Genomic DNA, 25,212 nt, shown 5'->3' on the forward strand with positions numbered 1-25,212 from the left:
GAAGAAATATTTTAATATCACTATTTGCCCTTTCTCTATAATAGAAGTGTCAGAGATTAAAGAAAATTAGTAAAATGTATATAAAAATAATATATAAATTGATTAATAAATAAATAATAACATGATATAACAACAACAAAGACATAATATAAAAACAACAAAAACATGATATAAAAACAACATTGATAAAAACAATGACTGCCCTAGCTGGTTTGGCTCAGTGGATAGAGCATCAGCCTGCAGACTGAAGGGTCCCAGGTTTGATTCCGGTAAAGGGCACATGCCTGGGTTGCAGACTTGATCTCCAGTGGGGAGTGTGCAGGAGGCAGCTAATCAATGATTCACTCTCATTGTTTCTATCTCTTTTTCCCTCTCCCTTCCTCTCTGAAATCAATAAAGATATTAACAAAACGACAACAATGACAGATAAATTGATTAAACTTATTCTAATATCTCCCTGTATTACTTTTAGAGTAACATTAAGAGTAACACAGACACCAGGGGGGTGAGGACATGTGGGGGGTTGGGGGGGCAATAGGGAGATAAGGACACATATGTAATACCTTAATCAATAAAGAAAAAAATTATAAAAATAGAAAAAAAGGAGTAAAAACACTTTCAGAGTGCTTGACTAATTTCCCTTGTGAAGAAGTATTTACAACTTTAACTTTAATGTCACTCTCTTTGAACTCAAAAGAAAGCAACATGTAATTGACCATGTTAAAAAATGGGTTCAGGTAGGAATATTCCTACTTTGTCTAGAGTTTGTCCTTATGATTTATTAATAGTCATCACAAATGCTGGCATCACGAGAAACTGTCTTTGAATTAATTTATATGGGAGGCCAGTGTCAGATGGGGACAAATACCACGCATGCGTGAGTCAACGTTTATTTTTAAATTGCCAGTGCATGTCATATGTACCAGCCGGCCAGTCAGTTGGATGGTCAGACAGTCAGACAGACAGATGGTCAGTCACTTAGCCTTTTATATCTATATATATAAAACCCTAATATTCAAATAGACCGAATGGCGGAACAACCAAACAACCGAACAATTGGTTGCTATGACGTGTGCTGACCACCAGAGGGCATGCATGTAACATGGTGGGTATCAGCCGTGTGGGATTGCAGAGCAGGTGTGCAGGGGCACCAGACCAAGGCAGGGCACCAGTCGCTGTCATGGGGCGAGCTTCTGGTGGCTAATGAAAATTCTTTGCTCCTGTGTGCCACAGTCCCGCCTGGCACTCGCACCTGCTGCTGGCTCCCAGTGTCAGTGGATGCAAGCTGATGACACGGAGTGATTGGGGCCAGCATCAGCAGCGGGTGTAAGTGGGGCCAGTGCTGTCAGCGTATCGGAGGCAGCGAGAGCGGGGCTGCCAGCAGACAAGTGACCGGGGGTCACGGCAGGAGGGGCCAGGCAGGCGCATGGAGGATGGGCTGAGACTTGCCCCTGTGCCCACGAGAGCCTCGTGGCCCACAATTCCTTTCAAGGTGCACAAATTCATGCACTGGGACCCTAGTATATAGATAATTTCAATGTATTATGTCAACAGTCCCAGTCACCTCAAACTTATTAGAAAAAAATTAATGAAATAGCTCCAGAGTATAACATTTCTAGAAATAGTGTCAAGAAAAGCCAAATTTAAAATATTAAGTATATGTCTCCATCTCTACATTTTTTATTACACATGTTACTTCTCCTTTCTGAAACAATAAATTGTGCTAAGAAACTGCCTCGCCACCCTCTGAACTCCTAAAACATTTGCTGCCTAGAATTCATTGCTTGTTTACTTCTTTTTATTATTTTTCTGGGTGTCTGCTTAACTAAATGACATTTCTCTCATTTCTGCTTTAGATTTTGTAAATAATTTTCACATTTTTTTTGTCCTTATAACAGTTCCACAGAGAAGTTAACGTTATCACAATTTAGCCGAGGAAGAAACTGCCACCGAGAGTGGGAGGTATTGCTTCCCAAAGACACACAGCTAGAAAGTAGTACAGAACACTCCACTTAAACATAGCTTTTTATAAGGAAAAAAAGTTATTCATGGTAAGCCTTTTATAATAGGGGTGGCAAATATAACACGTGTGCATGACCGCTTACCCACCTTTCATTCTCAAGGTAGATATTAATAATTATGCATGATACTCTTTCCCTCAGAGCATATCTGCAATCTTAGAGACATAGAATAGTGTCAGAGAGGAAGGGGGTTGGGAGCTGGGTGAAAAAAGGTGAAGAGATTAAAAATAGATGATAGATAGATAGATAGATAGATAGATGATAGATAGATAGATAGATAGATAGATAGATAGATAGATAGATAGACCGACAGAAAGACAGACATGGACAACAGTATGGTGATAGACAGAGGGAAAAGGAGGAAGTGGGGGGCATAGAAGTGGGCAAATGGGGAATAAATGGGGATAGAAAGAGTCTTGACTTTGGGTGGTAAGCATACAATGCAGTATGCAGATGATTTTTTATAGAGTTGTACACTTGAAACCTGTGTGGTTTTATTAACCATTGTCACCCCAATAAATTTAATTTTTAAAAATAAATTTTCTCAATGCATTACTCTGGAAACATCAATTTCTTTCAGTATTAAATGCGTGTGATTTTCCCTCTCTGCATAATATTTTTTAGGATTATGTCTTTTGTATTGGTGCCCTGTAAAATCTACCATTGTGCCTTGTATGAACTAATAAATGCTGAATACATGTGTTAATAGTTTGTGGTTAATTGGGTCCAAGCCATAATGTGGTAGAATTTTACTATAAGAAAGAGGCTTTTAAAATGTTATCAGTCTCAAATAATTTATTTCTCAGATGTTCCTGGGCCTCATCTTGTGCCAGGCACTGTGTCATGCATTTGAGACTCAAGGATGAATTCGTTCATTGAGGCATGAAAGGAAAACAGAAAAGGGCATGCCATGGCAGACAAAATGTGCAAGGGCCAGGGCCCCGATGGTGAGGCAAAAACATTAGTGGCCGTGGTTCATCCCTGAGGAATGGTGTCACTGAGAACACCTTGGATTAGTATCCACAGAGAAGAGGGTATCACATGTGTTGGACAGAATTCCCAAAAGACATCTTAGTTTGCAGAAGCAGTCCACAGGGTTTTTGAATTTTGGCTTCAAAAGTTAGCATCTTAGTATAAGTAAGAAGATAAAGAGGCATACAATGCCAGCGGAGTAAGTCTTTGTAAGACATGTATGAGACACCCACAAAGAATCTCACAGATGAGGGAAAAGATCAAGACTTCCACATTTCAGTTACCATTTACCGATTACTTTCATGTTCTAGCACTTGGGGTTTATGAAGATCACTAATTGGATGGACTATTGTTTTTGTAACAGAGGTGGACGAGGGTGAACAGGATAGTGATGAAGACTATGTTGAGAGCCAGACTGGACACTTGAACTGGAGAAAGAAGGGGATGAGGACTGAAGCTTGACTACAGTGGGTGACAGTCAGCCTCCAATGGATAGAGGTCCAATCTTCCTATCTGATAGCTTTGGTATTCATTTCTATGTCCTGGTTAATAAAATAGACAGGAAAAATGCCCACAGAATATTAACAAGTAGTACTGAGGAGAGAGATATTTCTGAAGGTTGAAAATGTCAGAGATTTCTTCACAAAACTCACTTTACTATGACCAATATTTCTTAAGTGGTACTACTAGTACATGTCAAGTGTGGAAGGACAGATTTTCTGCCAACCTTCCTTCACACCAAACATATCATAAACACCCTTTTCAGAGCAAGAGCTAGCTCATATTCATTTTTTCAATTCCAAGAGTGGTGATGGTGCTATCCCTATTGAAGTAGCGTGCATACAGAAAATATTGGTTGAATATATAGTTCATGTAGACTTTTAAAACTTGATAAAAACACAAACACAGCACTTGTTAAATCAGTGCCATCAATGGCCACACCAGCTGCTTTCCTCCTCTCTTTCACGCACGGAGCCCTGATGGGTAGAGGAGGTTCAGGCAATCGTCACGCCCTTCACGCAGGAAATGCATTGTGTGAGCCAGTCACGGCAATTCTGTTCCCCTCTGGAGACTGGCACACTGCCCGAGAGTGTTTCCAGATTCTGTCCAGTGAGATGGAGGGAAACCCTGCTTGGGGAGGGCATGGGGTTCCCGGAAGGCTTCTGATTTCCTAAAAAGGGGTGCATGTGGAAAAAGGCCCTTTCTTGGCCTCTGAACCCAACCCTGTGGGGACGAAGTAGCTGGAGCTGCTGGAGCCATCGGTCCCATCATGAACAGAACTGCCCACACACCCAGGAGAGCCCAATAGAGAGCTGGAAGCCATGGCTACATCGCAAAGCCTTGAGTTTACCACCCCTGAATAAGTTCTATCTGCAGACTTCCTATGTGAGATGACACATTTTCTTGAAGTCATTTTTAGTTTGATCATCTGTTACCTGCAGACTGAATTAGCCTATGAGCTCAGTGGATGATTGAACATATGGTGCTATGCAAATAAAGTAAAAGGTCTCTCCTTTGCAGAATTTCAGGCGGATTCATTCAGCAAATAATTCTTGAGAACTTACTATGCTCCCAAAATCGATAAATAGAGAATGCATTGATATTGAAGTTTCGGACTCTGTAGCATAGACATGAAATAGACAGTAAAAACCTGCTGGTGTTCCATCCAGGGTCCCTGGGAGCTCTTTAAGTGCATAAAAGGAGTGGGTCTTTAGCCAGAAGTGAAAATAGAAATGGAAAATGTGTGAATAGCTAAATCAGACAACCATGCAAAACTCTCACACAGAATCATAATTTGGTGAAACATGCCATTCTGAAGAGTATAATGCATACTAGTCCCCTGGTACTTTATAATTTATGCAGTTTTCACACTTCCCAAAACCTAACTTATTCTGTTTATATCTCTAGTCTAATGTAAGCACATATACTAGTTAGAAAATCGTGCTTTTAAATGTACTATTTTATTTAAGGAAAATGTTAAATAGGTATTTTCAATGTGCACAGGTGCTTTCAAATGTTTTTTATATTCCATATGCTAAGGCAAAGATGTCTTTACTTTTTTTATTTTGAAGTACAAAACGTTTTTCATGACTTGTATTTCTTTGTGCTTCTGAACTGGGAGTTTTTCTAAGATTAACTTAAAAATGTAGCTTTGTTCACACCTGAGATCCCTGGAGAATAAAGTAAATCTGCATTTCTTTGTCAAGCAGTAGGCTGTAAATCTAAGAAGAAAATAGAACCCTGTTTCAGTCCCAGGCTTCTCATAGCATAGCATCTGTAACAATCTCCCAGAAGATTAGGATCTCTAGCTCAATTTAAAAGTTAGAATTTTATTGAGGGTGTTTCAGGAAAAAAAAAATCAGTCAGGTTTAAAAACAATTACTCATAGTTTATGAATAAAATAAAAATATCAGAAAATAACAGTTCAGAGCAACAGATCCCCTGGAAATATTCTAGAAGCCTTAAAATGATGGAAATAGAAAGTTATATTTTTCCTTTGCAAGAACAAGAATAACAGAAGAACCCAGAGCTTGCCCGGTCTGCCTGGTGACATCATGCTAAGGATGAAACATGAGCCTATTCTGTCCAAATTTAGTTCCTGATTCCCATCAGGCACTCTGTACATCTCCGTAAATGCTTCCAATGAGGGATTACTCTGGGGCCTGTCCCAGAAAACAGCTTCACATTTCTTTTCTGCTAGTCATGTTAGAGATTATCTGTTTACTAGAGGCCCGGTGCACGAAATTCGTGCACGGAGGGGGGTTGTCCCTCATCCCAGCCTGTACCCTCTCCAATATGGGACCCCTCGAGGGATGTCCAACTGCCCGTGGGACAGGCCTAAACGGGCAGTCGGACATCCCTCTCACAATCCAGGACTGCTGGCTCCCAACTGCTTGCCTGCCTGCCTTCCTGATTGCCCCTAACTGCTTCTGCCTGCCAGCCTGATCACCCCATAACCACCCTGCTGCCAGCCTGTTTGCCCCCAACTTCCCTCCTCTGCCAGCCTGGTCATCCCTAACTGCCCTCTCCTGCAGGGTTGATCACCTCCAACTGCCCTCCCTTGCAGGCTTGGTCCCTCTCAACTGCCCTCCCTTGCAGGCCGGGTGCCTCCCAACTGCCCTCTCCTGCTGGCCATCTTGTGGTGGCCATCTTGTGTCCACATAGGGGCAGGATCTTTGACCACATGGGGACAGCTATATTGTGTGTTGCAGTGATGGTCAATCTGAATATTACTCTTTTATTAGATAGGATAGAGGCCTGGTACAGGGGTGGGGGCCAGCTGGTTTGCCCTGAAGGGTGTCCCGGATCAGGTGGGGGTTCCCTTGGGGCATGGGGCAGCCTGAGCTAGGGGCCTGTGGTGGTTTGCAGGATGGCCACGCCTCCTGGCAATCCAAGTGGAGGCCCTGGTATCTGGAATTTATTTTCCTTCTACAATTGAAACTTTGTAGCCTGGAGCGGAGCCAAGCCTGGGGTTCCCTCTGAGGCTGGCAGCCATTTGTGTTGGGGTTATAATTGAAACTTTGTTGCCTTAAGCGGGTGGGCCCGGCCAGGGTGTGCAGAAAGCTTTGCTTCCCCTGTTGCTGGCGGCAACCCTGGCCTGCTCTCTCAAGCTCCATTCTGCCGCCATTTGTTTGAATTTGTTTACCTTCTATAATTGAAACTTTGTAGCTTGAGTGGAGGCTTAGGCTTGAGAGGAAGCTTGGCTTCCTCTGTTACCTAGGAAACCTTGCTCTCTGTGGCTGTAGCCATCTTGGTTTGGGTTAATTTGCATACTCGCTCTGATTGGATGGTGGGCGTGGCTTGTGGGTGTGTCAGAGGTATGGTCAATTTGAATATTTTTCTATTATTAGATAGGATTATTAATACAGAGGTGGGCAAAAGTAGGTTGACAGTAGTGAGTACGCAAAACAGTTTATTCTGGTATTATTTATTTGTATTATAGCTGTAAACTTACTTTTGCTCACCTCTGTATATGAGTTCCCAGGGGAGCCAGACAGATGCTGGTATATCATTAGTCATTTTTGCCATGTAGCCTTCAATTTGCTAGCATAAACCATAGTAGGCCTCTGAATTTGCCTATGGGTACAAGTAGGTATATTCCTTTTTTAGCAACTTATGTATACACAATTATGTCATTCTCAATATGTATTAAATGATAATATGAATGGTCCTTTATTAAAGGCCAGATCTTTTTTCTATTGAATCTTAAAAAAATGATTTTAGATTATAGTGATTCAATAAGATATTAAGCTTGACTTATATTGACATCTATTTTTAAGGGTATATTGCAAGCATTTTTAAATCTCTAAAGGATAGTACGTATTAGAAGTTCCTAATTTGACAGTCTGACTCTATCACATACATATATTTCAAACATATGACCATGTCTTAGTCATTTGACTTAGTTTTCCCTATCACAGATAGTATTATTTGCTGTTAATTTTTTGCTTTAAACTTATGGTTATAGAGGGTAAGCAGACTAATCTTGAGATGGAAAACAATTTCATCTGCTGTTATCATGTATCAACTCCTATAGATCCTTTATTTGTTCACTTATTTACTCCTGCAGCAAACACTTAAATTCATACCTGCTAGATGCGAGGGAATGTGCACAATGCCAGGACCACAGACTTGTCAGTGTGTGGTGACGAGCACCAAAAGTATTGAGATGAGGAGAATAATAAAATCCAGTGAATATTAGCCTCATTTGTTCAGTTCTTCCCACTTGATCTGCTTGTCTGATTGTCTACACTTAAAGTCAGAGCCGGTGATACGATTAAAATAAGTCATGATATCAATAAATAAAGACTAAATAAAATTTCTCTCTGTTATACATAAGCAAGTGACTCCCTGTTTCTGAATAAGTGGACTAATGAGGACTAATGTGTAATTTTCCTTTGCACTTCAAATAGACTAATAAACATTCAGCACTTATTGTAGAACCTGAACATATTTAGTAAATATGAGCTTTTGTGAAATCATTCTTTTAACTTAACATTTGCATGTATTCTGAAGAATATGCAAAAGATGTGCTACATAAATTTAATTTACCCAGAGATTCCTTTGCTGCTAGACATGTAAACCACCCATTTTTTCTTTGTTACTTCCAAGCAAATATTCATTCAGCAAGTATTTATCAGGTACCCCTGTGAACATGAATGCTATCTAGACATACATAATCTTGTAACAGGCAAGAGGAAAGTTAAGTGTAGAGCAACAAGGAGACGTAGAATATGATTCAATATTTAAATGAGGGATATAAGCAAGGAATGGCAAAAACATACTTCTGTCTCTGTGCTGCTGGGCCGATGCCAGACATTGTTAATCATTTCCATTTTCCCCCACTTAGTATAGACATGGGCTCAGAATCCCTTTCAGGCAGTGCTGCAGGAAGCCTTTGCCATTTGAGGGTACCTACCTGGTAAACTATTTGCCATCTCCAGCAAGACAACAAGTTCTAAAAACCTATCAAGATCACTTCCTCTAATATATTTTTCTGGCACCTTAGCCCTGCTTTTCTTCCTCCATAGTCATCAAGTTTTCATCCATGAATCCTCTGCCCCTATCCATTTCTCTCCTGACCATCTCCCCCAGCAACATTGCAACGATTTATAGTAAAATAATGAGATGTTATTTTGTGTCTGGATAGATCATGCTGCCAATTAGAAAACACAAGAACACGTCTTCAGTGTGTGGGAAGCAGGCACGGATTGCAGCAGTCGCAAGAACTGTTCATCCGTTTCCAGGTCTCCTTTATTTCCAGGCACCCATCTTGCTAATAGTCAGGTCTGGCCATGTGATTAGCTTTGGCTGGTGAAATGTAAACATAAGTACTTACAACGCCAATGAGCAATTATTAATCTCCTCATTTCCCCCTGACTTGACTGTTAATATTACCAGGATGATGCCTCCTTAATTTAGGTCCCAGAGTGAGAAAACATGAAGCAGAGCCTCACCAATCCAATAGGAACATGTGGTATTAAAACCACTGAGATTTGGGCTAGCATAATCTAACCTCTCCTGACTAATGCTACTCCATGCCTATTCTTAGGACGAGGGAAGAATCCGTAGAGGAGGCTCACCAGACAAGGTAACAATATTGAAGAGACTTGTAAAACCCAACATTGATTTAGCAACGGCTTTTGTTGGGGGAGGGAGTCCACATTGGAAGGACACAAATTCTTTTTTTAATAAAATAATAGTATGACTGCCCTAGCTGGTTTGGCTCAGTGGATAGAGCGTCGGCCTGAGGACTGAAGGGTCCCAGGTTCGATTCTGGTCAAGGGCATGTACCTTGGTTGCAGGCATATCCCCAGTGGGGGGTGTGCAGGAGGCAGCTGATCAATGCTTCTCTCTCTCGATGTTTCTAGCTCTCTATTCCTCTCCATTCCTCTCTGTAAAAAATCAATAAAATATTTTTGAAAAATGATAGTATGAATATTCTAGGGCAATCTTTATTTTCACTGATTTTAATTTTTAAAAATGAAACCAAAAATCATTTCCATTTTAATATAATTTTATATTACTTCTGTAATCTATATGTAAAATAAAAGTTGTTTCGAAGGAAAGACTATGATTTCTCACTGTTGTGCAATGTGAAACAAACTCTTACACATTAAAAGATATAGTGAAGTGAGGAATAATACCTATGGATGTGGTATTTTGGACAATTACTATACTCCTGATGACTATTTCTGGCAAATTGTCAAAAAGACTTTATAGTAATACCCCCTCTCCCTCTTTGATGGATTCAGATTCTTAAAGAAGAAGAATCTGAGCTCAGGGAATTATCAAGTGATTACTCTTTTAAACATTGTCTCCAAATTGTTATTACAAAAAAGGTTGCTTGTGTAACATTAACATATTGGTTTGTACCAAAAGGAGCTGTAATTTTTTTTAAAAAAAAGATATATAACTGTCAACCAATTCCCTCTTCTCAAATTTTCATAAACAGAAAGGCTTTCTCAACTGCTGAGTTCTGAGAAAAGTCTGATGGAGGATTTTGAATAAAAATCAGCTTTGCTCTCGAGTTGCTTAAAAGCCAGCCAAGTGAGCGTAGGTGGCTGTTTAGAAGCTGACACAGGCTTTTGGAAGACCAGTTCCCACTGGGAACATGTGCCAGGTGTCAGCCCTAAAGTCCTTGATGAAGATTGTCCCATCATCAGTCCAGGAGGAATTGAGTGTGTTGACGGCAAGCTGCAATGCCTCAGGAAACACTGAGGGAAAAGATGTCAAAAATACCTTCCGGCTGATTTTCAAACAAACTATGTTAACAGAGTCTAATTTTTACCTTTAGCAGCTCACTCACCCATGGAAACTCCAACCCTGTGCCTTTCAAGTTAGGAGGTAATTTATGGAAAATTACCTAATTACTCTTACTTTAATCCCGATTCTTATTTTAGGGTCTGTTCTTCATTTTAAACTTAGGGACACTGTGCCCTTATCTCTCTTTTTTTTTTAATATATATTTTTATTGGTTTTTTACAGAGAAGAAGGGAGAGACATAGAGAGTTAGAAACATCGATCAGCTGCCTCCTGCACACCCCCAACTGGGGATGTGCCTGCAACCAAGGTACATGCCCTTGACCGGAATCGAACCTGGGACCTTTCAATCTGCAGGCCAACGCTCTATCCACTGAGCCAAACCGGTTAGAGCCCTTCTCTCTTTTATATTCTCTATCTCTCCCTTTGTTTCTTTTTCCCTCTTCAGTAATACACCATACTACTTCTCACCAATAAAGGTGCTGTGTTGTGACCTAGGACATTTTTCTATACCATGTTGTTATTGGTTGAGGCAGGGTGCAAAGTTTACCCAAGGTAGTTTAGTAGTTAGTAATAGTAGTAGTAGTAGTAGCAGTAGTAATACATTAGACAAGGCATAGACCTGACACTTGATATTCTTGCTGAGCTTGCTATATTCCAAATTAGATAATTGTATAGGATGAGAAGCTGTGAGATCTAATCAGTCACCTGGTTTCATACATTGCTCAACAGATATGAGACTAGTTCCTAAAAATATGCAGATAGAGGAAAACTATCTGGTTTCAGGCATCCACTGTGGGTCTTGGAACTGGTAAGGAACTCCTGGATATTTTGAGTGTCTCCTTATGCCCGGAGTGGCAAGGGACTGGGTTCAGGTTAGGGAGCAAGGCTGGTTCTTTTCCTCAAGGAATTTAATATTCTGCATATGATTTTCTTTTCTTTCTTTTTTTTTTTTTTTTACTTTCCTATGAAACTTTCAAAGAAATTTTAAAGCACTTTGAAAATCATCAGTTTTTATCTCTTGTACCTAACCAGCCTCTCAGAAAGTAACCTCTACTTAGATTTAAAAAGAGCAAAGGATAGAATACACTGTTTCTACACTAAAGGATTGATTTAAATTGCTCTGTAATGTGTTCAAATTGATGTGCTAAATGGCCATTTTGTGCCCAGGACACTTTTCTGGTTGACAAGAAGTAATAGTTTACTAAATAGTAAGTGTTGAACATTTGTTGAAGTCTTATTTTAGCACTCTTATTTTAGGTAATAGCATACAACAATATCATTGTTAAATATCTCATTGAAGATTTTGGATTTCAGATTCCATGTCCTATCGTTGCCTCACTGGTGTCTGTTAGTCACCATCCAACCATGGCAATTCTATCGCCCGAAAAGAAAATTGTGAAGGTGTTATGTCATTTGAACCTGAAAAGAGCGTAAATGCCCTATTGCCCGAAGCAGAAGCCGGAAAGATGACATGGTGTGTCTAAGGCTGCTGTCTCCTTTAGTGAGAAAATCACCAGGACTAGAACAGGATGGAGCTGAATTCGAGATTCCACTCTGACATGTGCCAGCCTTTTCTTTCTCTTGACTTACAATAACCACTTCAACTTCTCTGTGTTAATTTCATTGCCTGTTAAAGTAACAAAACAAAGTTTAACTTAAAAGAAAGGACAGAATGAAAGCAATGATACTTACTGCCTACTTTTTTGTCAACTTCTATTTATGATCGACTTACAAAAGTGGATGCTTCTGAAATATACTGCACCCTAAAAAAGCAAGTGGTCGCATTGCGGTTGCTGTTTTGCAGCAGAAGTGAGAAGGGTTTATATATCATTCAACTACATTCTGGGTAAACATTGTTTCTTTTGTCAATGTTAGAAAGGTCAAAATCTCTAGACAATTTTTATGAGAGTTTATTTGAGCCAAACTGACAATATATGCCAGGGTGCACGGTCTCAAATGCTCCGCAGAATAACGGTTTTGCAGATTCTTGTATGCAGTTTAAAGAAGGGATGTAAGGAAAAAATTGCAGAAAGCTAGGCAGAGACTGGATTACAAGATAGTTACCAGGATTAGGTGCTCTCTTGAGGGTTAATACCCACTTGGAGGGGAATTACTTCTGGTATTTCAAAGGTGTCTTAACTTAGATGTATAAGAACAAGGGACAGGGTTGACTTAAAACCTTTCACTAAAGAAGTTATAGGCCTGTCCTGGCCAGTGTCGCTCAGTTGGTTGGGTGTGGTCCGATGAACCAAATGGTTGCAGGTTCAATTCCCAATTAGGGAAAAATGCCCTGGTTGCGGGCTGGATCCCAGGGAGGGGGCATGCAGAAAGCAGCCCATTGATGTTCCACTCTCACATTGATGTCTCTCTCTCTCTCTCTCTCTCTCTCTCTCTCTCTCTCTCAAAATTAATTAAAATATATGATCAGATCACCCTGTGAAGTCACTTTCCATCACTGTGATATATTGCATGATCAGAGAACGGCCATTTTACAAGTGAAATTTTGTCATAAATCCCTTTGCAAGCTGGGAATTTCCTGACTCAATAACCATTCTTTGCTTGGGGCTTGTAGCTACAGAATATAGGGCTTGTGACTAAGTTGGCCCCTGGATGTCACATGGGAACAGTGGTGCAGAAGAGTAGGTCTTCACTGTTCCACTGAATTCGTGGGAGGTGGCACAGTTCGCAACTGTATCGTTGCTTGTTCCTATGGAATCTTGGATGAAATAGTTTAATCTTTATGTCAGCAACTCAGTATCTGCCCTTTGCATCTTATGTTGTCATAGATGATATAACTTGAGAAGAAATAAAAATATTACCTTTATGTGTAATTTCATTTCTCCTTAAATATACATTCTATGACTTTTCCATGAAATGGGGAAATCTAGCTAAGGGGTGAGAGCCAAGTGTTCTGTGTCAAAGGCACTGAGGTTGGTGGCCTCTGACCCTAGATCATTGTTTTCCAGAATTGAAGTCCTGGAAGAGGTTCCAAGGTCAAAGAAAGGAGAGCGAGCCCATGACAAGCCATCAGTTAAGAGCTGAGGTTGAAAATCATGCATGAGTTACAGGTTCAAAGGATAGGGGTGGAGGAATTGGGGAAGTCTAGAATAAGAAGCAAAACAGTAGAAAGTATGACATGGTCAGTGAATCTCAGACTTTAGGGAGGGCCGGAAGCACCTGGCAGGCTAATAACACAAGCAGCACTGGACTCCACCTGTAGCATCCGTGTTTCTGTAGGGCTTGGTAGAGCCTGAAAATGTGCATTTCTAACCAGCTCCCAGGGGATGCTAATGCTGCTGGTCTGGGGACCACATTTTGAGAAGGGTGGTTCTAGATGAATTCCAGAGACAAGTGACAGAGCTGGCAGTGACTTTTCATGAGCTCCTGGAATATTCTGCTGGGTGAGCTTAGTTTGCTTAAAGAGTTGGAGACAGGACAGACACATAGAGCATCTTGACTTTTTTTCATTTTAGTTGCTTTTTTTAAATGAAAAAAATCAAATGAACAACTCAGTTTTTGAGGATATAAACATCCTTCTGTATTAAAATGCAAAATAACTTACATTTTTGCCACGTAAACATAGAAACTCTATGAAAAATGATCTATATCATGTTTTTGTAGTTATACAGCTAGAACAGTGCTCTGGTTAAAAGTGTATGTTCTGGCCCTAGCCAGTTTTGCTCAGTGGATAGAGCAACGGCCTGCGGACCCAAGGGTCCTGGGTTTGATTTCGGTGAAGGGCACATACCTCAATTGCAGGCTCCTCCCTGGCCCAGGCCCTGGTCCTGGTCGGGTGCTTGCAGGAGGCAACCAATTGATGTTTCTCTCACATGGATATTTCTCTCTGTCTTTCCCTCGCTCTTCCACTCTCTCTAAAAAAAAAAAAAAACAACTTGGGTGAAAATATCCTTGGGTGAGGATTTAAAAAAATATCCTTGGGTGAGGATTAAAAAAAAAAAAAAGTGTGAAGATAAACTTCCTCGGGTTAAATCTTTTTTTTTTCTCCCTGTTTTAATTTCAAATACTATCCCTGATATATTTATTAATTTTTAAAAAATTTTTATTGTTGAAAGTATTACATATCTCCCCTTTTTCTCCTATTGACCTCTTCTAGCCTGCCCCACCCCCTGCCACAGGCCTTCACCACCCTATTGTCGGTGTCCATGGGTTATGCATATATGCATACAAGTTCTTTGATTAATCCCTTCCCCTCCACACCCCCCCCCCCCCACTTTCTCCCTCCCAGCCTTCCCTCTGAGATTCCTCAGTCTGTTCCATGCTTCTATGTCTCTGGATCTGTTTGATTCAACTACTAGCTTTGTGCCCTGCAGTCACAAGTTTCTTAAACTGCTGGAGCTTCCTTTGTAAAATGCAGATATTATGGATTGCATGGGTTGTTGTGAGGATTAAATAAAGTCAGGTATTTAAATCTCTTATGGTGTGCCTGGCCCATAATAATTGCTCCATAAATGTTTGCTATTATTGGAACACCAGAGTAAATACCTTCATTCAGAAATGTAACTGTGTATATAATACTTGGTAGTGATCTCAGGTTTAATTTCTAGGTTTCTCTGTGTTTCTATATTTCATTATAACTCTTCAGGTAAGAATAGTCCTAAGTGCATATGAAGTTATCAATTATACTTAAACAGTGTGACTCAAAAGTCAAAGTGGATTACAGAGAGCAAAGAATCTAAAAGTCTCTAGCAAATTTCAGGCTAAGAAGGAAGAACACCTTCTATGTAGTAGTTAAGAGCATCAGCTCTGGGACCAATTGCCTGGATTTGTATTCTGACTCCATACTTCACTAACTCTATGACCTTGAGTAAATTACTTGACATCTCTGTGCCTCAGACTCTTCATCGTCAAATGGTGATAATGAACTCAGCAAGTTTACTTATTTGTTTGTTTATTTTATTGTTAACAGTATTACAGGTGTCCCCCTTTCTCCCCCTTTTGGTCCCCCTCCACCCAGCCCCTGCCCCACCCCAGGCCTTCACCACACTATTCTCTGTGTCCGTGGGCTATCCATAGATATATGTAAGTTCTTTGAATAATCTCTCCCCGTCCCTCTTATGCCCCTCCCCTCTGAGATCTGAAGTATATATGGTCTCTCTCTCTCTCTCTCTCTCTCTCTCTCTCTCTCTCTCTCACACATACACACACACACACACACACACACACACACACAAGGTCATGTTTAATAAAGTTTAGATGCTGTAACTGAAATATGCAAAGTGTTTAGAACAATGCCTTGCACAAAATAAGCACTATAAAAGTGTTTACTATTGATATCTAGCTTGTATATATGAAGATTTTGGGAGTCTTTTGTTTTGAAGGGAAAATAAATCAGAAATTAGATTTTTAATTTTTTTTTTTGGCCTCCAGTTCAATATACTGCAATATAGGTCTGTGGTAACTTCATAAAACTGGAAACAAGTTTTTCTTAATAAAACTACAGCTTTCTTAAAAATATAATTGGTGTTTCACTTAAAAGCAGAGTTAGTACTCTTACGACAATCTAGTCTTTCATAATGTTCTAGAAAAAAAGAAGTCCCTTTTCTACTGGCAGAAATCTCTACGTGAGCACATATGAAGGATGCTCACTTTGTTATTGACAAGCTCTGTGGTCTTCTGTGTGTTGATACCACTGACCTCTCTGTCCTTGAAATTGCCTCTTTCTGGGCAACTTGACATAAACATGGCACTGTTGTGGGTCCCCTGCCTGCCTCCCAGACATTGCTTCTCTGATTTCCCAGGCAATTCTTTTGTTGTCTGCCCCCCCACCCCCCGCCCAGTCCCCGACATATCTGCCAGCACCCATGCCTTAGCCTCCTTTCTGCAGACACTTCCTTGGGGTCTGCCCCCCCCGCAAAGGCTTCCCCTTTCCTCTCTAAGCAGAGACCTCATCAGTTCTATTCTCCCACATTAAGTCCAGCGTTGTAGTCCCAGAAGCCTGCTAAAGCTTCTACTTGAATTTCTCATTGCCACATTGAAACCAGACTTCCATTTCTTCAAAAATGTTTACCCTACCCATTCTGCTGTGTGTTAGGGGTACCATGCTGGGCGCAGGCCTTTGCATTAGCATATTGTTCCTGTCTCTGACTCATCTCTTTGTGGTCCTTTCTTAACTTCAAGTTCCTTTTGATTTTCTTTCCCTGATTTGGACTTACTGCTACCTGCCATTCTAGGTCAGAACCTTGTTCTTTAGCAACTACATAGTTTCCCCCTATCTAAGATTTCACTTTCTACAGCTTCAGTTAACCAAATTCAACTTGGGTCCCAAAATATTAATTCCAGAAATATACAATTCATGTTTTACGTTGCACATCATCCCTCTTCATCCCACCCAGGATGTGACTCATCCCTTTGTCAAGTTCTCCACACAGTAGACCCTCCCCACCCATAGTCAGGGAGTAGCCTTCTTGGTTATCATATCAACTGTAAGTATCACAGTGCTATTGTTCAAGTCTCCCTTATTTTATTTAATAATGACCCCAAAGTGCAAGAGTGGTGATGCTGGCAATTCATATATACCAAAGAGAAGGCACGAGGTTCTTTCTTTAAGTGAAAGGTTAAATCAGTGAATTAATAAGGAAAGAAGTTGTATCCTGAGGTTGCTAAGGTCTACAGTAAGAACCAATCTTATCTGTGAAACTGTAAGAAGGAAAAGTAAATTTGTGCTAATTTTGCTTGTGTACCCTAAACTGTAAAAGTTATGGCCACAGTATGTGACAAGTACTTAAGATGGAGAATGTATTAAATTTATGGGTAGAAGATATGAACAGAAAATGCGTTCTGATTGATGGCAATGTGGTGCACCAGAAAGCAATGAGTCTACAGGAAGACTTTAGAAAGGGATCCTCTGAAACCAGTGACCACATTCACATACTTTATTTTAATATATTTGTATTGATTTCAGAGAGGAAGAGAGAGGGAGAGAGAGATAGAAACATCAGTGATGTGAGAGAATCATTGATCGGCTGCCTTCTGCACACCCTGAAACCTGGGCATGTGTCCTAACTGGGAATTGAATGCCGGTTCATAGGTTGATGCTCAACTACTGAGCCACACTGACCAGGCCACATAACTTTTATTGGGGTGTATGGTTACAATTATTTTGTTTTATTATTAGTTATTGTTCACCTCTTACTGTGCCTACTAGGTATTTATAAATTAAACATTACCATGGGTTTGTATGTCCAGGAAAACACAGAGTATATATAGAGTTGTGGACTATCCTCTGTTTCAGGCATCAGCTGAGGGCACTGCGTCCCCTGCAGATCAGGAGGGACTGCTGCGCCTCCTAGGAGATGGGTCCCATGGCAGGTGCTTGCCTTCGGGTGCTCTACATCCAGGTGCCCTGCAGGTCATTTTCCACCAACAGGCTGACGATCTTCCCTTCCACTAGCCCAGTGCTTGGCAAACTGCGGCTCGCATTACTGCTAAGGCATTACCCTTACCCAGAAGTTTTGACTTCAGGTTAAAGACATTAGTACTTATTAAAATGTTTTTTAAGTGTTTTTCCCTAAGGCAGTGGTCGGCAAACTCATTAGTCAACAGAGCGGCAAACTGCGGCGCGCGAGCCGCAGTTTGCCGACCACTGCACTAGTCTTTTTACCCTTTCCAGAACTTTCCTGTTTCCACCTATATCAGGTGCAGCTACATTTGTCTTTCAAATCTTTCTGTAGTTTACCTTTAAAGTATGTTACCACCCCCAACCCCCAATATGAACCGTTGGAATGTGCTCAGCTTAGTCCTCCCACTGTGAGTCAGGCACACACCTTATACTCAGCATGCTAGCCCTATAGCTCCCCCTGCTCTGATGGTATGCATCAACTTTGTTTCTCAGGTCTTCAAAGCTGCTCTCTAAACATTCTTAACTTATATTTGAATCTAACATAGTTTCTGGAACAGTAAAAACATAAAATTACATAAATGTTAAAAGCAACAACAAAGAAACAACAACAACAAAAAACTACGGAATATTACCCCTGAAAGAGACCAAAGAGAAAATATGTTATTCAATCTTCTTATTTTACAAATGAGGAATCTGAAAACCTGAGATGGGTTATTTAAGAATTTAATAGTTATATATTCAGATTTATGGTTACCTTCTATTCATGGCACATGGTATCCATTGCTATTTACATTGTTGATATAAAGTTTTATCTAGAATAGATTTGCTTTTGATTAGAAATATTAATTTAGAGAAATTATAACTAAATAATAGTACTGAAGATAAGAAAATATGGCAAAATGTGAAAATAATAAAGAGATAGAAAGATTGAAAATATTGCAATGCATTGATTAGAGTTTGTGCTTAATAAGTGATTGTTGACTGGCTCGTTGAAAGCTCACACCTGTCTCCCTACTCCCTAGCAGTCTTCACCCACTTACAAAATGAGCAGACAAGTACTTTTCATGGCTACATTTTCAGCATAAGGTCAAAGGAAGAGAAGAGCAACAGGTCAGCTGGCAAAACTGTTTCTGGCCTTGTGGGTTTCCTTTAACTGAGCTCACTGGAGGTGGTGACTGCGGAGTCAGAGCCCTAGTCTGCAGACAGGAGTGTGACTTCCTGTAGCCACCTTCCTCTTCCTAGGACTCTCTTTCCCACGCAAAGTTTAACTGGGCCAGTGCAACACTACAAACAGCACGAGTAAAGAAAGTGAAGTGGAAATTCCCATATGCACAGGAATATTTGTAAAAGGGAGAGAAGACTACATTCCACATGCTGACTCATTGTTCACATGCCTTCTCTTATTTTGGAAACTTTAAGAGCTACCCTCAGCAGCCCAACCTCTGAGTGGTTTCCGCCAGCAATTTAGACCTTCCTGACCAGGCTCACTGAATTACAGGCCCCAAAGTGAACTCTCTGCGGGGAAACAGAAATAGGCTGGGGCTGGAGTCTGCTTATAGAGGGGCCTAAACAGCCAAAATCTAAAGCGCAAAGAGAACCCTGGATCCTGGGAGAAATGAAAAATGGATCCACTGTGCAATGCAATTCTGATACAAGCTACCTGGAGTTAGGTCGGGTTTCACAGGTTAAGGGCATAGTCCCTGCAAGACTGCACTTCAGACACCAGCTGCAAGTTTGGTGGTCCCCAGACTACCCACACTTCTGACCAGCTGGCTACAAATTCAGGCTTTCCCACAGCCTCAGGTTTGAGAATTTGCTAGTGTTGATGTAAGAAGTCCAAACCTTTTTTTTTTTTTTTTTTTTAATATATTTTATTGACTTTTTACAGAGAGGAAAGGAGAGGGATAGAGAGAAACATCGATGAGAGAGAAACATCGATTCAGCTGCCTCTTGCACACTCCCTACTGGGGATGTGCCCACAATCAAGGTACATGCCCTTGACCGGAATCGAACCTGGGACCCTTCAGTCCGCAGGCTGACGCTCTATCCACTGAGCCAAACCGGTTAGGGCAGAAGTCCAAACCTTCTGATAACTTCTTAAAAATATGTTTTGATTGATAATAGAGAAATAGGAAGGGAGAGGGAGAGAGAAGCATCTATAGAGAAATAGGAAGGGAGAGGGAGAGAGATATCTGTGGGCTGCCTCCTACACACCCCCTGCTGGGAATCAAGCCCACAACCCTGGCATGTGCCCTGACAGGGAATCTAACCTGTGACCTCTCTGAGCCATACCTGCTAGAGCCTGTAGAGAATTTTTATCAGAGTTTCTTTGAGCCAAACTGAAGACACATGCTGGGGAGCAAGCTCTCAAATGCTCCAAAGAATAACAGTTTTGCAGCTTCTTTTATGCGTTTGAAATTAAGGGAGGAATTTAAGGAAGACTTTATGGAGGTGGAGAAAAGCAAGGAGGGGGGGATTGAATTACAGATTACAGAATAGTTAATAAGATTATGTGCTTTTTGCAGCTGGTTTTGGCTTATTTCAAAAGTGTGTTAACCTAGATGCACAGAAACAATGGACAGGCCTTGCTTAAGGCAAATATAAACTTCTTACTAAAAAGTCATATGCCTGGGGCCTGACTACCCACCATGTCCTGCCCAGTTAAGAATTTATGATCATGTCACCCTGTGAGGTCACTGTCCATAGAACCTCCCCCCACCTTTTTTTTCATTCACACTAGAACAACTCATTGAATTTAAGAAAGTACTATAGTTAAAATCACAATGTTACTATAAAATGTACAAACCTGAACCAGCCAAATAAAGAGGCACATATGGCAAGCAAGTCTGGGAGGGTCCCAAGCATGAAGCTTTTGTTCCCTCAGGACAGATCACCTTCCCAGCACATCAATGTACATCACCCACCAGGAAGCTTACCCAAGCCCCAGTGGCCAGAGTCTTTATGGGGTTTCATTCTGTAGGCAGGATTGATTGAATCACAAGCAATGTGATTAAACTCACGTCCCAATGCTCCTTCCCTCCAGGCTGATATCCAGGCTCAGAGCTCATGTTGGTCTTTCTGTTGAGGTCAGCACCCTTCCTGAAACTATTTAGGGGTTCCAAGTATCTCATCTCATTAGCATAATGTGGTCCCAGGGGAGTACCATGAAAAAGAACACTTCTATTACTTGCAAAATTCTAAGGGTTTAGAAGTTCCCTCTCAGGAACTCAGGACAAAGATCAAACAAAAATGCTATTCAACCAACAACACACAGAAAATAGAAGATGAATTGGATCTATTTAAGCCATGAAAAACTAACACAAAAAATATGATTTTTATAATGGAGAAACCACAGAAAAAATGTCACTTGAATGAAAATTAGGGTCATTAAACATCATTAGATCTTTAAAATGTGTTTTTCATTCACAGGTTCATTTATACAGCATTATTTATTGAGTGTCTACCTCCTATGCTAATCAATGAAGGTTACGCTGTCCTGGTTTTAAAAAAAAATAATTTTATTTGTATTACATTAAAAAGAGGAAGGATGGTGCTGAGGGGTGGGAGTGGCTGGGAAGGAGTCAATGGGGGAAAAGGAGACATATGTAATACTTTAAACAATAATGAATTTAAATTAAAAACATAAAGAAAAGACGGAGAATGAACTACAATCAAAGTGAACCTGAGTTCTGGGATAATCGTTAATTTTTCCCTGTCAAATATGATGTTAAGAGAGCCCCTCCAATACAAAGGATTTGTCATCAAGTCTACATTGGTGAGGAATTTGGGGAAGTGGGGGGTTATAGAAGAAATGTATATGTTGTTTGTTTCACCAGAAGTCTACCATTTGGTCTTATGTTTTTAAACAAAATCAAGAAGGGCTTTGAAATGTGATGTTTTTTAAACTGTTCTTTTTTTGCTTTCCTGTAATTGGAGCAACATACTAATTTCTACAAGTTGTGACTACTAACAGAGAGCAATCACCTCACAGACTTGTACCGGAGAGACGAGACCATCCAGGTGACAGGAAACGGCCACCTGCAGAGTCCCCGCTTCCCCAACAGCTACCCCAGGAACCTGCTTCTGACATGGCGGCTCCGTTCCCAGGAGAAAACAAGGATACAGCTAGCCTTTGACAATCAGTTTGGATTAGAGGAAGCAGAAAATGATATCTGTAGGTAAGTGGCGAAAAATATCCAGTTTGGAGAACTCTTCCAAGATGGAAAAAAGAAAAAAAAGATGAATTTAAAAGCATCACATCAAACTTCCCTTTGGGGCTCTTTGGACCTACTCAAGATGCACTACTTCTCTCTCAAAAAGCCTTATGTCAGTCTTAACAGACAAAATCACCTGGGGCTTGGACGGTGCTATGGAGGGTCTAGTAACCTCACTTTCACACCTGCCAGAGCCAGGCTGCATGGCCCCCAACCCCCAGAGAAGGCAGGAGTCTGTAGGCCTCAGTCTTGGCCAGCCTACAACAGCCTCTGTGAGTAGATGGATCATCCAATAACCCTACATCACCTGCAGCCAAGGCTTGTGGCTCTGGCCCAAGTCAGCCTTGGGATCAAGGAGTATGTACCCTTAGTTCTTGGCTCCAGGAACTAATCAGACTATGTGACCTATGCACAGAGATGGTTCCCCCAGCACTGAGAGAGGGTGACAGCGAGGACCTATGGTGTCAGGTCCTTACCCTGAAATCATAGTTTTAAGGTCTCAGGTGTGTGTAAGACGGAAGAGGTGGCATCCCGAGGGACTGTGTGCTCCTCAGATGGTCAGTTTCCTATAGTGTCTGAGTCCGCATTCAAAGATAAAACCATAGCTGATAATCTCCCTTTTTTGGAATATTTATCAGACAAAGCCCAGGCTGTTGTTTTTTGAATTGTCTGCTCCACAGCATCTTATTCACTTAATTAGCATATATAAGACTCGGGGAGGACTTTTCTCTTTTCTGTACTTAACTGCACACACTTGTTCTGCATTGCCAATGAACTACTGAGCTGCTAAAACCTTCCAGCAGGTTTATTTTTCTTTGAATAATAAAAAAAAGGGAGCCTCAAATTTGGCTGTCCTTTGTTGCATGTTTATTATGCTGACAGTTTTTATTATGTTGCTATTTTTTTCAAGAATAATAGCAGTGGCTATGACTTTCTAGGACCTTAGAGAGTACTGTATGTCCAAAAACAGATTCAAATACATGCAAGAAGAGCCAGTCAGTATTTACAAAGAGAATAAACTAGAGCAGATCTCATTTCTTTTCAACCTTAAAAGAAAGAACTAATTTTCTGCACTGGAAAAAAAAAAGAGTTTATGAAACAAACACACATACACACCTCTATTGAGAGATTATTAAAGGTGATGACATGGAAGGAGAAAGCCAAGTTTATACTACTGGACAGGGATTTTGATTCTGGTAGTGAGTGAACTCTTTTGGCATCCTGGCCTTAGAAACAGAAGAAGAGAAAGCTAGAATGGTTTGCTTTTTGGCCCTCCATCAAATCCAGTTGCTCCTCAAAATTTATGGAGAAGTAGAGGAATAAGAGGTAGACAGGGGCGAGGAAGAAGGGAAAGACACAGTTCAGAGACTTGCCTCGGAACGCTCCCTGAGAAACATAGTGTGCTCTCTTGACATCAGACCTAGAGCAGATGTTATACTGCTGATGTGTCCTAAAAAACAAGAATGACCTATTGCAATATTAACAAAGTTTCCAGTAAACTCCTGCTTTGAGCAGTAAATATGATTTACACATATTGTATATAAAATGAAATGCAATTGATTTTCTACCCTCTGGTCCAAAGCCTCCTTGATGTTTACACTGTATTATTTTATTGCTTGAAATAATTCTTTGTTAGTTCTCTTCACCTTCAAAGCACCATATGAACTTTAAGTAACTAGTTTATACAGTGCCCAAGAGTTGACCAGCTGGGAAAATCATATAAACCTTCTTATTCTGCTCATAAGGTAATTGAGGCAAAGGACATAAGGCTCTCATAAATCACTGCCAACAAAATTAAGTCAGCATGCTGTTATATTTGCCTCCTGCTTAGGTTATTCTGCCCAACTAATAAGGGCTCTGAGGTGCATGGGTAGGACCGTAAAGCCATATTAGATTTTCTTTATATTTAGATGTGCTATTTCTCCTGCTGATTCCTTTTGGCAATTGTTACAAAAAAATCTACCAAATAAAAGAGTAACATGCTAATTGACCGTACCTTCGTGACACCCACCAGCCAATCAGGAGTGAGTATGCAAATTAACCCAACAAAGATGGTGGGTTAATTTGCATACACAGACGCCAAGTGGCCGGGGACGGGGCGGGACGTTTGCTTTGTTGCCAAGGCGACAATGCAGGTGTTCCACACCACCCCAGCCGCTCAGGGCCTCTGGGAAGCTTGGGAAGGCAGAAAGATGGCTCCTGGCTGGAGCGGAAAGGCTGCTCCGGCCAGAGCAAAGGCGGTGCTGGCAACCAGGGGAATGAAGGCCCGTTCTTGCATGAATCTTCATTCGTGCATCGGGCCACTAGTATATATATAATGTTTGACAGACTTACGCTCTCACAGGAAAGGGGCCAGGACTGATGTGGGTCTGCCCTGGCACAGTATGGAATGTGTAGGTTCTTGACTTCATGCAGGAAAGATTTCATAATATGAGTCCAGGTGATTTTGAGAGTATGTTTATTAAACTTGGGACAGTGAAACAAAGGAAGGGCTTAAGATAGCAGAGGCAAGATCATAGCAACAGAAGTGAGCCAAGGTGGAGCTGCCTTGACCCTTTGGAAACGTGAGGAGGAGTTGAGCCTAGGTGTGGATGCCTTGGCCTTTTAGAAAGCAAATCACGGAGGCAGAAGAAGTGAGCCAGCTGGGCTGTGTGGACTCAGAAAACAAGTTACATAGGCAAATTGAGGGCCCTTGGAGACAGGTTCAGGGGTTAGTCTGGGACAAGCTGCCACGTTCTTGCTGCTCCTCTTGGTGCAAGTCTCTTGGGAACCTTTAGAGTTTAGAAAAAGAAAGTGAAGATACATGCCTGAGGAAACAATGGGGGTGGAGGACCGGGGGCGTGCTCCAGGGAGAGCACTCATTGTGTCCTTTGTCTTAAGGGTTTTTATTTGTTTCTAAAGGCAGGAATGTTAGGGGAGGTCTCAGGGGAGGATTTCAATAGAATATTCAGCTGCCTCCTAGGTCTGTACTTTGATATGCTGATGCATCAAAATGAGCTCATAGAGGGATTAGGTCATTATCTGGTCAGTTTCACCTTCAAAGAATGTCACCCAAGGGGGACCAGGACTGAGGTGAATCTGCCCCCTGCATGGTCTGGAATAAGAAAACCATTTATTCCTAAGTGTTTTTGGTTAGGTAAGAGAATACCTTTTGATTTATTATCTGGCTGTAAATTGCCCAGCCATTTAACTATCTGTCTCAGTTTCCCCATTCCATTTGCCCAGGAATTTTCCTAGGTCTTACTCACCAGCCTCAATGCCACTGTTCACTGTGAATGTAAATCATTTGCATTGAGAAGTCATTTGGGGAGAGGTAGAGGGGAGAAGTGAGACACTGATGCCCAGAACCAAAAGGCAAATAGTTCAGCTCATCAAGTAC

At 41.0% G+C, this 25,212-nt stretch overlaps 1 protein-coding gene across 2 annotated transcripts in view; it reads left to right on the top strand.

Moving 5' to 3' along the window:
- Window positions 1-25,212, top strand: part of PDGFD (platelet derived growth factor D) — a 232,636-nt gene that overhangs the window by 129,171 nt on the left and 78,253 nt on the right. The window contains exon 2 of one of the 2 annotated variants that reach the window (XM_079787023.1): window positions 21,611-21,797. In XM_079787023.1, the coding sequence (XP_079643149.1) occupies window positions 21,611-21,797 (187 nt within the window). Of the gene's footprint in view, window positions 1-21,592; window positions 21,798-25,212 lie in introns of both variants that reach the window. The other variant, XM_079787022.1, reaches the window with a different exon arrangement.

Source organism: Cnephaeus nilssonii, assembly GCF_951640355.1.
Source record: "Cnephaeus nilssonii genome assembly, chromosome: 13".
NCBI lineage: Eukaryota > Metazoa > Chordata > Mammalia > Chiroptera > Vespertilionidae > Cnephaeus > Cnephaeus nilssonii.